A 13,584-nucleotide genomic window follows, 5' to 3' on the forward strand; every position below is an offset into this window, starting at 1 on the left:
AATTTGAGGTGTTCATTTGGTTTTTGTGAACACAATTTAACGGGGGATTAAGAAAGATAATTGATTAATTTAAGATATAGAAAATATAAAAATATAATAAATATCTTATTTGAAATAACATTAATATGAAAATGTTTATAAGAATTTCAAAGGAAAGATAAAAATGAATATTTTAATTATTTTTAGGTTTTGAAAAATTTGTTACATTGTAACCCATTTACTTATTTAGGGATGACAGAGTAATTTGAGAATGAAATTTTCAATTAATGCAGTTGTGGTTAGTCTCATAAACGTTTGTAATTCATTCATTTAGTTTTTTAATAAAATTCCTTGAGGTTTCCTCAATTGTTCTTGGAGAATTCCAAGATCTTGATTTCGTCGTGAACGAATTCAAGTGTTCTGATTCTGCGTCTGCGTCACAAATTGATTGTGTTGTGACTATGATGGCAAATTGAAAGTGTTGTTTGTTTTCTTGCTAGTTCAACGGGTTAGAGAAAGATTTTAAGAGATCAAGGCCAGGTTGGGTGTTCAAAAACCCTACCCAACCTGGCCCGTTGCCATCCCTATTAGTAAACCACAATCGATAAGTCCATAACTCCATAAGTCTATTAAAGTTATGATCAGTAAAATCGATAAGATTATAAAATTAGTAAGATGGTAAAATCAATAAGACCATATGGTAAGATCGATAGATCTTATCAATTTTGGGATTTTACATTTATTCGAATCGTTTTGGTTACCTAAGATCATACGATCTTACGATTAAAATCAGGATTTTGATAGCGGTTAAATAGTGTAAAATATATTTTGTTTATATTATTAATAGGTAAAAGTTATAATTACCTTAATTTAATATTTAAATAGTAATTTAATATTTAAAGTTTTTTAAGAATTGAGAGTGCAAGTTATTAGAGTAGGAGAAGAAGGGGGACTTCTTGGGGTTGTGTTATCCGTACGGTTCTTAGACCAAGCTTTTTCTTTTTATTGGTAATTGGTAATAGAATGGAACAAAGTCGATGGTGATGTAATCATCAAACTGTTTGTACAGTGCTTTGCCCTGACCAAGGATCTAGGGACCCTATGCAATCAATCAGTCAGACCATAGACATATAGACTTGTGTGCATTTAGCCAAAAAACCTGTGTATTTAGTAATTACCATCTCCAAAACTATCTGGCTGTCAGACCGAAGACCCGGGATCGGGACTTACTTCCGGGTCCGCTCGCGGGCGGGTTTTTAGTTCTCACTACACTGGATGATAACACGTAACAAGTGAAGAGAGAAGGAAATTAAGATAGAGGATGCGCAGAGGGATGTCAGAGGAGAAAACGTACGTGGAGTACAGCAAGGGCGTTAATGGCTTCGACAAGGTTACTCTCAGGGAGGTCCGCGGCTGTTCTGCTGAGGTAATTCTTCTGATTTCCTATAACTACTGAATCATTCATTCAATCGTTTCCGTTTAACTGAGAAATGACGGATTTGATGATGCGATCATGCCATTTTCTAAGCTGCATTGTAGTTTCAATTGTTCTAGCTTTCAAGATCTGACACTATTTTGCAACTGTACGATTAGCATTTGTTAATTCTTTTGTACATCAAGACTTGAACACTGATTTATACACACTTATAGGATGATTTTCCAGCAATTCCATTCTGAGCGATCAAATTTTCTTTATTAATGGTTGCTTCTGTGTTGACTTATTGTCAATGTGGAATGAAATTTCAGGAATTGTGTAACCTTACACAATGCTGTGCCTATGACTGTGTTTACTCTATTGAATGCTTTCATTCGATGACTTTACATTGTAGAGAAAAATAAATTTTTTGGTACAGCAGATCTTCTCCTGTTATGTGCATTTTATTAAATTCCACATTAAGATAAAGGAAAAAAATTTCATGAGTGTTTTGTGTTATACATTAATGAATGAAATTGCACATTAAGATAAAGAAAAAAAATTCATGAGTGTTTTTATACCTCAATGAATGAAATTTGGCATATGATTGGGTCTCATAATTAAAAGTATTACGCTACCAGTTAGCATAATTGTAAAAGATGTCGTGAAAATAAAAGGGTGATAATATTGATTCTATACATTGGGTAGTACAAAGACAGCCCTACAGGGAAATAGAAGCAAAGTCAAACCTAGAGACTAAGGAAACTTATAAATCAAGCAAACACCATGAGAACCTAAATCAACATAAATTAGAAAACTAAATCATAATAATATATTCTAACACCTCTGTCAAACTCAATATAGTAGCCGCAGCTGGGCCATCCTGGTGTTGAACCATAGCACAATATTGAGATTGCAAATGAAGATCTTTTACTTTAAGAAGAGATGGACTGATGGTCGTTCATTGACTGTGCCGTAGTACAAGCATGTAAGCATCGATTGAAACTCCAAAACAAATTATTGAGTGTGCGAAAAAGTATCTATGGACTGCATATGTTGTAAAACCTCCAAAGTGTGAATCAAGACTTAACACCAACGGCAAAAGGAGATTGCAAATCCGTCAAGAACTAGAAAGTCTCATAAAAAACGAATGGAAAATTAATGTTGGAGGACGCCAGTGCTTTGTGAAAGGAGACATACTATAATGGCATACAAAAACTGCATTATCACAAACATATATTTGCGACAAATCAGCGACTGAGACGAATAGGCAGCAAATTGCTTTGAGACAAGAAGGGCGGTCGAGAATCACGACCACCGAAGGGTTCACCGGAGTTATGCATTGCCGAACCAAGAATGCACAAGCCGCTGGTGATTGCATAGCGGCGGTGGTCGAGAATCACGGCCACCAAAGGGTTCGCTGGAGTTAATGCACGGACGAACCAAGGATGGACAGCCATACGACGGTGAATTTGTTCCAGGGTGTTGCATACACCGTTGGTCACACTATGAGAGCTGGCCATGCCCGAAGTCGTTGCCTTAACCTCAAGGAGGGGGTGAAGGTAGCACCACAGGATTGCATAGCGGCGAAAGGATTGCATCATAAAATAAGGGTTTTGAGAGAAATTGCTGCGATCCATAATACTAATATCGAAAAAGAAAAAACAAAAGTATTGGTGGTGCTGCCACCCCCCTCAAATGTCATCAAGAGCGGTGGTTGCATGGTGAAAAAACTTATTCTCCAAATCAATGATAAGAACTTTATTTCTGATACCATGTGAAAATAAAAGGTTGATAATATTGATTTGATATAATGCCGGGTACAAAGATAGCCCTTATATATGGAAATAGAGGCAAACCTAGAGACTGAGGAAACTTATAAATCAAGCCATCAAGGAATCACCATAAGAACCTAAATCAACATAACTAGGAAACCAAATCATAATAATATATTCTAACAGACATCACGAAATATTGTGTTGTTTTGTGGATTCATGTGCACCATTTGGCACCCATTGTTTCTATTTTTTTCTGACTGGAGAATATGGTTTACGCTTGCTAGACTCTCCAGCTTTTGTCTTTCCAGCTAATTCAAAATTCCAACTTCCAACTTCATATATTCTTCAAATTGGATATTTAGGTCTTATGAACTGTATGCTAGTGGCTAGATTTCTTATGATCATGATTACTTTGCTTTAAGCAGATATATCTCTACGGGGGTCAAGTGACATCTTGGAAGAATGAATATGGTGAAGAGTTGCTTTTCGTCAGCAGTAAGGTACCATGTTGAAATTCTCCACTGCGTGAAGGTTCTAGCTGAAGAATCATGACAGATTTATTATCGTCCTCTTATAAATGGAGTTTTTCACAGGCAAATAGTCATGAATGTTGTGCTTATTTTCTAATTTGTCATTATACGTAAAACAAAAATAACAATTGGTATAAAGTTTGCTGACATGGATGTTCATTGAAGTTTTAAATGACATTGTTTGTAGAATTTTGTTTGTGGAAACCATTCACGTACATAAGCATGCTAAACTATTTCTTTGAATTTGTACATGCATCGATATTCAATATACTGGACTGAGCCTTCTGTTTTTGTCAGTTATAGGTGTTAAGCATGTATGCCACCTCATTAATTTTAAACCCAGGAGTTACCAGTCATACATTGTGAGCTTGCTGTAGTAACATTTGTGTATGTGGAGACTTGCCTGGTAATTTATCTTACACGTTCATGAAAAGTTCTATCTGTGACAAACATGTGTCATGTGTATATGGAACCTTGCTTGGTCCCTTATCTCACACGTTTAATGAAAAGTTCTATCTGTGATAAATATGGTGATCAATGCAGGAATTTTCATTCCCATTTCTTTTGAGAAATTCTTTTCAATCATGGGCCCTCCTGAAATTTTGTATTAACATCCGTTACAAGTTTGACAGAAAGATTTAAGTTTCTTTCTTCTGAGCCTTTTTGATATCAAACCTTATGGCTGTTGTGTGCGAAAGTTTTTCCCATACTTGGTTATCTGGCTCAGAAAAGATCTTGCTTCAAGAATAAGTGTAAAGGGTAAACAACTCTCATGCAAAAGGCTACCATAGTGGAGATAGGGTTGGGGAAGGGCGAGATATACACAACTTTACCCCCCACATCAAAACATAGAAGCTGTTTTTAGGATTTGATCCTGTGACCTCTAGGCTGTTTTGAGACGACTAGACCCCTGGCCCATGGAATTGAGCCCTTGATTTACATCAAGAATGTTCCCCTGAAAATGGGGGAGTCACTTTATCCAAAGGAAGGGGAAGATTAAATTTTCAGATTTAATAGAAAAAATTTGCTGATCCCATTTTGGTATTAGAGAACTAACTAATTTTTAAAATTGCTAAGTTTGCTCTCAAGATATGCTCGGACTATTGTCCTCATTTGACTTTTGATTTTGCATCAAACTGAATGAAGTGATTAACTTTCCTAGCGATTAAGTTTCCAGTGTTTCACAAACCAAATGGCTTCGATTTTGTAAGACTCAAAACGGATGACACCATAAAACGTCATGTAATATCTTTTGTGTACATGACCTAGATTGTTAAGACATATTTAGTCTTGTAGCATATCTTTGAATTTCATGGTTTCAAGAAATTAGAATCAGCTGGCAATGTTCTAAAATCGTTTGCAGCTATGAATGTCGCTTAAGGGTAACTCTGGGACCTGGAGGAGATTTGATGTTGACATCTCGAATTCGAAATACAAACACAGACGGGAAGTCATTTACATTCACATTTGCCTATCACACCTATTTTGCCGTTTCAGATATCAGGTTTTACAAGGAAGTTTATATACTTGAGCTGCCTTTTGAATTTTGTCTGCTTCTCGCGGCTTTCCAGGTGTCTAAACTCTTTTTGTAGACATAGTATTTGAATATGGACCATCATCCAAAGTTTTAAGCAGTGGCAGCCAAGTTTGAATAGTTTTTTTTCCTTTCTTGCCATGCGTGACAGCACAATCATACGCAGTTTAAGATGCATGATATTCTTAGCACAGATGACACTGCATATTAAATGTTGCTTCTCCAACATTGAATGTTTGAAATTAGTAAGCTCTATTTTGTTGGTTAGTTACCGATATATTTTCCCGACTTTCATATGGTTGGTCATTGAGTAATGTTTTTGGCATGTCTTTTGTGTACAATAGATGACTTCAAAAAATTCATTGAATATATTCATTACCAATTTTCTCTCACACTGCTTTTTTGCAGTGAAGTTCGCGTAGAAGGTCTAGAGACTCTGGACTATCTAGATAACCTGAAGAGCAGAGAACGATTTACTGAACAAGGGGATGCAATAATATTTGAATCAGAGGTTACTATCTGTTCCCATCATATGTTTACAGTTGTTTCACTGTTAGCTCTAATACGAACTTGGATTGTATAACTATCATCACTATCTTTTGATGGTAAAGGTGGATAAGGTATGTCTTGGTACCCCGACTAAACTCGCTATTCTGGACCACGAGAGAAAAAGAACATTTGTACTGCGGAAGGATGGACTCCCAGATGCTGGTAAGCTAACAATGCTGGTATGCAGTATGCTTATCCATTCTTTTGCATGATACTGATGTACTATGGTGAAGAGATATATAGTATTCAAGAAAGTTTTACGAAGCTGGTAAGCTAACAATGCTGATATGCTGATCCATTCTTTTGCATGATACTGCTGTACTATGGTGAAGAGATATATAGTATTTGACAAAGTTTTACGAATGTTAAAGAACCATAGTCTCAAGCTATTATGGAAATTTAGTGAAAAATTTTTCTATCAAGGACAATATGTTGTTGAATAGTCTGTTGTTTCTTTCCTTCCAGATCAGCTACATATAGCATCCAAAGGGAGAGTCTGAAAAAAATTTCCCTTAAGCTTTGACGCTACAAAGAGGACTCCATGTTTTGACTTTTGACCTTTTTTAACACATGACCATTCATCACCCAATTAATCCTCGCAAGATTCTTAATTGTCACCCAGACTTTTCTAGCTCAATCGCTGTGAAGGAGGATGTGGCTAATGGATTCCTCATCAACTGATCAACATTATAGAAAATACCTTGTTAGCAATACAGGAACCGATTTTCTGTTGATTTTCACCCCAAAATACTTCCTCTCGAAAGAATGCCACATGTGGAGGAGCTTTTGATGTCCAAATACAGAGTTAGGGAATAAGGGATCTGCCATGGTGGTAGTAGACTTTCATCAGCTCTTCATACTGGGGCCTAACTGTAAAAATTATCCTTTAGAATGTCTCCAGAAAATTATCTTCAACACCTTTGCCAATCCTCTGATTTCTAGATAAGCTCGTATAAATTGATCATTGAGTCTATTTCCCAGTTTTGAGGAGCTCTACTTAACAAGATGTTCCAGAAAACAGTAGTAGCTGAGGTGCTAGCTTCTTTTTGAGTAGCAAGGCTGTAGACAACATGAAAAAGTTCCCTGTCTCCCTGAGACTACAGGTACCTATTCATTGGTCCGTCTAGAACCTAATAGACCTCCCATTATTGGCTTTGGACTGTATATGCTTATACCATTAGTCCCAAACCTTGCTAATGTAAATCTACAAACTAGTGCCACATGATTCCCTGATCAAAATAGATTTGAAGTCCATCCATTTTCTCAAGTTCCGTAATTTGTTACTGAGGCCTTCCTACTCAAATGCTCCATATTGTGATTGAATTTCTGTAATCACTTTCTGAGAAGAGGCGAAGAGCTTTGCTTAAAGTTGTTACGAAGGTAAAGTGACGACAAGGCCCCCAAATTTGTCTAGAAGCTTTGTGTAATTACATGTGGCAAGATTTTCTGTTTTCCTTAGTATGCCCTCTAGGAATTTGCGATGGATAGCTTTAAATTTTGGTGCAACTGATTTAGGCTTGAGAAATTGAGACATCAGATAGGTGGGGAAATTTTTATGCGAGTAAGTCTATCGGCTTCAGAGAGATAACATCTTTTCCACTCACATTAAAAAAAGGGGCAAGATCTTGTCCACTCAGTAAGTGTTTTTTTCTTCTTAAAACTTAGCATCAATGGGATTCCAAATGGAACAGTCTTCATGTTTCACACCATCAGGTGAACCAAGATACTGGATTTGAAGAGAGAACACTTACACAATCTAGGACAGTTGCACCAATGGAGTGATGTTTCTATTCAGAATATTGACCTACAAACCTGAGTAGGCGTCAAAGCCTAGGGAAATGGCTTTAAGAATAAGAATTTGATTAACACTAGTCCCACAAAATAATTAAGTGTCATCAGCACGTAGCAGACTGGAATAGAGACCTTGTTATCACCTTGGCTGCTTGGAGAAACCCAAAGGAAATTGCTCTATCCAGCATATTGCTTAGGATATCAATATCAAGAATGAAGAGGAAAGGGGAGAAAGGATCCCCTTGTATTGCTCACTTAGAGAATGATAAAAGTTTTTTGCCCCATTAGTGAGAATGGAGAAGGATGCAGAATTGCACCATGTCACCATCATAGTTTCAAGCATGGACAAGAATATTGAAAAGAGAAGAAAGCAGAGTTGAGGAGAGAAAGTCGTACGGTTAAGAGAGCCAACATACTCACGAACCCTATTTATCAATATATGTGAAAAGACACAATTCCCCTCTCTCAGACTCATACTAAACACACCAGCTACATATAACCCACACATAAATAAACCCACACACTTGACATGCACATTTTCAGATCCCAGAATCCACTAAGCTTTGGAATCTTCTCTCTCCAATAAAGTGAAGAAATTGAGAAAGTCCCATAGACATTATCAAAAAGCCTTCTCCACATGTAGCTTGCCTAAAATGCACTACTTTCAGTGCTTACAATGGAAGTCAACCATCTCATTTGCTATCATTGAGGCATCCCAAATTTCATGATCCTCGATCTGGCATGTTGAGCCGGGGTATTTTTCAGCAGTCAAGGTTATGATTACAAAATTTGTGGTCTAAAAAATTCGGCAAAGAAATTCAGAATATCACTTTATTCCCTTTCCACTTGTGAAGTGTGATTAGACGGAAACTCTTTAAATAAGGTTCCAAGTTGTATTTTGCTCTTAAAAGATCTTTATAATAAACTGCAGTGGCTGTATTAAGAAAGATCCCCTGCACTATGAACTGTGATGTGTTTAATCCTTACGGGCCTCTTATAGCTGTGATTCCTATGAGAATTCGCGATAGAGTGCGGAAAAAAAAAATACTAATCTAGTCTCCTTTGAGCCATAGCATTCTAGACTTCTGCCTCCAAGAAATTTCATCTCAGGGGAGAGGATTGGAAAGCTGAGTCCCGTTGCTCTTTCTCTTGAGGCTATGCTCTTCCCTCAAAGTGTCTGCCTTTCTAATTTCGAAGGCATCAATTTCACCTACTAGAGATTCAATAGATGGACTGAGATAACTTCACATACTTTTGCTCCAGCCTGTCAACTTGAGCTTTGAAAAGTTCGAATTCCTATTCTAAAATAAAGCTTGCATATCCTTGGGGAGTGACTAAAGACCAACAGATCCTAATCAGCTCTTTTAAGCTCTCATTTTGAAGTCATATGTTCTGAATGAGAAAGGAACAGAGCCCCATCTTACTGGTCCTCCTATAAATTATCTAATAAATCATTTAATGAAAGTAGATTCTCTTTCCATTTATTTCGAAACCCCTTCTCAAACCAAATATGAATCTTTCAATTCATTTGGCTCGTGGCTCAATTACTTAACCAGAAGGAATTCAGTTCATACCTATCTAGAAGTCAGTCATGCATGATGGAATCATCAAAATTTTGTAGATTTACTTTTAGATTTTTTACTTTTACAAATTAAGCAAAAAACATTTTTCGCAAAGCTACCTTTCTGCATTTATACAAGTACTTTTCTGTTATAAGCCTTCTCATGAAAGTAAGATTGTAAAACACTACCGTTGCATTTTTGTTCTTGGGTTTTGTTCAACCTTAATAACAGGGAGTTGAATTTGGGAGTGGTCCTTGATTCAAATCTCACCAATGAAAAAGGTTTATGCTTGACACTAACTAAAGGGCGCTGTAGTTGGAACTGATAGTAGTTCAAACCTAGTGAGTCACAAATTCTAGTGCTATCCAATGTCTTGTGCTTGTGGATGCATCATCTGCTAAACACTTTGGTAGTTTTTTTTTGGATAATTTTGGTTTTTCCCCAAGGCAAGAGGATAGCTTTGTTGTTTAAGAGTCAGTCGATCAAGTTTGTTCTCTGCTTGTGAAACTTGCTGCTGCTGCTGCTTCAGTGGAATTGAATTCGTATAACAGTTTATAAAATCTGTACATTTATGTCTTTCGTATGCCATGTGGATTTAGTGCCAGGTACTTGGCAACTTGTTCTCCTTTTCACTTTCTAGGATTTAATGATGTTCTCTTTGATGGTGCTCTCGGGATATTCACTTCCCTGCCTTAGGATGATGAGCATTCCTGTTTTCTTGTCTTAGTGGCTGAAGGAAAATCTTAGTTGTCAGAGTGATGTGAAAATTTGTTGAAGCCATGAAAAACTAATTTAAGAATTAATGGTTGGTGTACTTGTGGATGTTACTATGACATTCCTTTCAACGTTTTGTCAACATTTATTCGTGGTTCTATTTCCAAATTGTTTGTCACCTGTCATTTGAAGGCATATGGAAAGGACTCCTTCACTCTGACTGTCTGAACGTACCATGAAGGGCTCCTTTGCATGTTCTCTCAATCTCTCCAGATGGCTTTCCCTGAACTTGGACATATTCATATGTTTGTATATTTATCTTTTGCTCTGTTTCGTCTCTTCTTATAATGGTTGACCAAAAATCTCTGTTAAATTTGACATCAATGTCTAATCTTAAGTTCAGCCTATATACAACAAGCCATGTTTACATTTCATAATAGTTATTTACAAAGGTCTTTCCTTTGCAGTGGTTTGGAATCCCTGGGATAGAAAAGCTAAGTCAATTCCTGATTTTGGAGATGAAGAGTACAAGCATATGCTCTGCGTAGAGGCTGCCTGTGTGGAGAAGCCTATTACTTTGAAACCTGGTGAAGAGTGGAGAGGAAGACAGGAGCTGTCTGCTGTTCCCTCCAGTTATTGTAGTGGGCAACTTGACCCTCAGAAAGCACTTCAGGGTAGCTGAAAATTGCATCTCGTCATCTCTTGTACAGGTTCATTTGTGAAGCGCAATGGTAAATTGAAATTTTAGCCATGCATTGTCTGCTGAAGAAATTACATGTTTAAGTTGTTTTAATGGGATCAAATCCTAAAACGAAACCTTAAAATGATTACTTTTTTTTTTTCCCTTCTTTTTCGCAACCTTGATCCAAAAATTATGTGATACGATGCTGCATAAAGGATACCGCAACAGAAAAGGGATTATAATTTTTTTAATTGCTTGCGACGAGGTACACAATATGCTCAAGAAGTAGGCTTGCTGTCGTGTTATCTTTGAGTTCTGTATTTCTGGTGAAAAGAAGAAAATTTTCTCAGTATTTCATGACAAATGAGGCTTAGAAGATTTTCATTTGTGATGGATATCAGTTATGAGCTGCAGATTCTGCGCTTTAACAAAATCTGTAGTTATCCATTCAAAAAAAAGAAAAAAAAATCTGAAAGTTTGGTTGGAGTGTAGAAATTTAATAATTACCTGCTTTTAGCGTTCTTAAGTTGATCTTCATGCGGAGTCTCTGCTTTATTTTTATTTTTTTGTGAAGGACCGAAAACTATATGGTTTTTTAAGTTACGCGTTTAGCCCTTCCTATTTTAAGCATTGTAATTTGTAAATATATTTTTATAAGGTTACCCATATTGCATGTACTATTGCTGTTTTGACTATCAAGTGAAAAATGTGGATTAATTGTTGCAGGTGCTCATTTGGTATTGTGGATTTCTTGCCGGATTTTTTTTATAAGGAAGTCATGGATGATGGAATTGTGGAACTGGTAGCAAGAAATGCTTTATAAATTTTCCATCTATTAATGGAGAGTGATTGGAACAGAACGATTAACCTTTATGTTTCATCTTATTCTGTTATTTTTTAATATTTTCTTTTCTTTTCAAAAAAGAAAATCCCAGTCTTTTATTTTGATGTTCTCTCCTCCTCCCTTTACTTTTTGATTATGCTGCAAAAATTATGGAATACCAGAAAGGGAAAAAAAAATGAAAAAATTTGGTTCATTCATAAGCATTTATTGTGGATTCATGTATTCTAAGGTTTTTTATGATGATTATACTTTAATGTTTAAAGTTATCTAATATCTAACCTTTGCCAAAATTAGTTACCATCTCATCATTAGTCCCAGAACACCAGACACTAGATATTCTGCCGCTACATCTATCGAAAGTGACTTCCAATCATCTGTTGACACATGGTAATGTGGGATTCAAGACCATAAATGCTCAGCCAACTTCCAGTGGACATGTGGTAAAGGCAATGAGATTTTAGATTAATATTTGTTCATTTTGTAGATAAATATGATGTTAGTTAAGTTAAAATCCAGGAGGCAGTTGTTGGAAATTAGGAATGCTAAAGAACCTTGTCCGAAAGGCTAGGGCTGTCCAAGAAATCATGCCAAACCGAACTGATCGATTGGTCGGTTATCGTCAAATATATGGTAGTAAAGATCGATAAAAAATCGATCGAAAGACCCAAAAAATCGACCAAATTGACAATAATCGACCTAACGTTAGTTAAATTTTTATCAAAAAATGATTGTGGACGCCCCTACGAAAGGCTATAAATAAGGATTCGTTGTCATAATTATTGTAATCCTGATTTAAAACAATTTGTTATACAGTATTTGAGATTTCAACAAGATAAGTGCAAGATATGTTAAGGAGAAATTGGAGTTTGAGGGCCTGTACATTCCTAAAAAGTCTCAGACATGACTCCAGCGACTAAACGTCAACTAGAGACCAAATCCACGATTGTCATGTACTTTGAAGAAGAAGAAATTCTCCCATGTTTGCGAAGACATGAGCACTACCAATATGGCAACGATTATCTATTTTCCCTCAATTACAAGCACAAGGCCTACAATTCTAGAAAATGGAGCAAGATGCAGGTTTCTAGCACTCCCACATCCACCTTAAAGAAGGAGCACGACCTGAAATTCTCACCATGATGACCATCACCATGAAGGAGTTGTGGTTATGAAGAGTTATGACCAAGCAATCCTAGCAACAAGCAAGGAGAGAGTTCCCCATGACCTCACACGTCAGAAACATGTCAAGGAAGTGTCAGGGAAACAGGAGTTGAAGATCACCATGAAAACTATAAAAGGAAGAAGATATATTTATACTCACCTCGCGTCTACAAAACTTTACTGTTTTCTTAGGCAATAACTCCGATCACTTATCTTTACAATTAGCGTGGCTCGGACCAACTAGTTTCTTAGATTAGCCCTTCACTTTTCAAGCCCCTGTGGCTATAGCTCCATGGCTATGTTTATGTTTTAGCTTGTAAAGAACGCTCCAATACGTCTCAGGATGTATTCTCATTTAATGAAATTCCTAATGTATTCCAGTAATGTTTTGTTTTTCATTTCGTTTCAATAGGAGTTCTTTCATTCCAGTATTAGTCTTGTATCTAATTCTTTTTTCGCTTCGCACTAATCAAAATTTAAGTTCTTTTCTTGAAAGGCTACCTCGAACTAACAACATTGTGTTCTCATATTGCACACAGCTCGTTTGGTGAGCAGGTCAGATTTGGTGCAATCTCATATTAAAATCTTTGGATTGACAACAAGTCCTGACACATCTGAACACACACATCATCCATAACTCAAACCCTTCTATCCCAACAACTAGAATTTGGATATCTCATGTCCAGCGTAGAAGATAGCGAACAAGATGACATGGGGTTTTTATCACTCAATTTTTGTCTAATTATCTACATAGTATTGGTACTTCTCTCATCATTATAATGTATTTAATTTTAAAATGGTCTTCTATTGGTTGTTTTGTTAAACATTGTATAGTTTGTAATAAGATACTTTTCATAATTTGTAGAAGTAACTCCGGTAAGTTCTTCAGTCAATGCAAGGCTCACAACAAGTTGTGTATTCAGCTCTAGCTTCACAACAATTTGTCCAGATCATTAAACAACCAGTTCTATCACAACCTTCCAAGAATTTCTAAAGGAGATAGCTATCATGTTGAAGGTCAGTCAATTGGTTGAAGTTTGAAGGAT

General features: G+C 36.4%; 1 protein-coding gene across 1 annotated transcript; it reads left to right on the top strand.

The window, feature by feature from the left end:
* Positions 1 to 1,170: 1,170 nt before the first annotated feature.
* LOC120002563 (putative glucose-6-phosphate 1-epimerase) lies at positions 1,171 to 11,541 on the top strand. The gene is made up of 8 exons (XM_038851327.1): positions 1,171 to 1,405; positions 3,597 to 3,671; positions 4,005 to 4,063; positions 5,065 to 5,205; positions 5,644 to 5,746; positions 5,847 to 5,946; positions 10,319 to 10,582; positions 11,260 to 11,541. Exons 1-7 carry the CDS (start codon positions 1,301 to 1,303, stop codon positions 10,531 to 10,533), a joined length of 798 nt encoding a protein of 265 aa, XP_038707255.1. The 5' UTR covers positions 1,171 to 1,300; the 3' UTR covers positions 10,534 to 10,582; positions 11,260 to 11,541.
* The last annotated feature ends 2,043 nt before the right edge of the window (positions 11,542 to 13,584 follow it).

This window comes from Tripterygium wilfordii, chromosome 7 (assembly GCF_013401445.1).
Source record: "Tripterygium wilfordii isolate XIE 37 chromosome 7, ASM1340144v1, whole genome shotgun sequence".
NCBI classification, from domain to species: Eukaryota; Viridiplantae; Streptophyta; class Magnoliopsida; order Celastrales; family Celastraceae; genus Tripterygium; species Tripterygium wilfordii.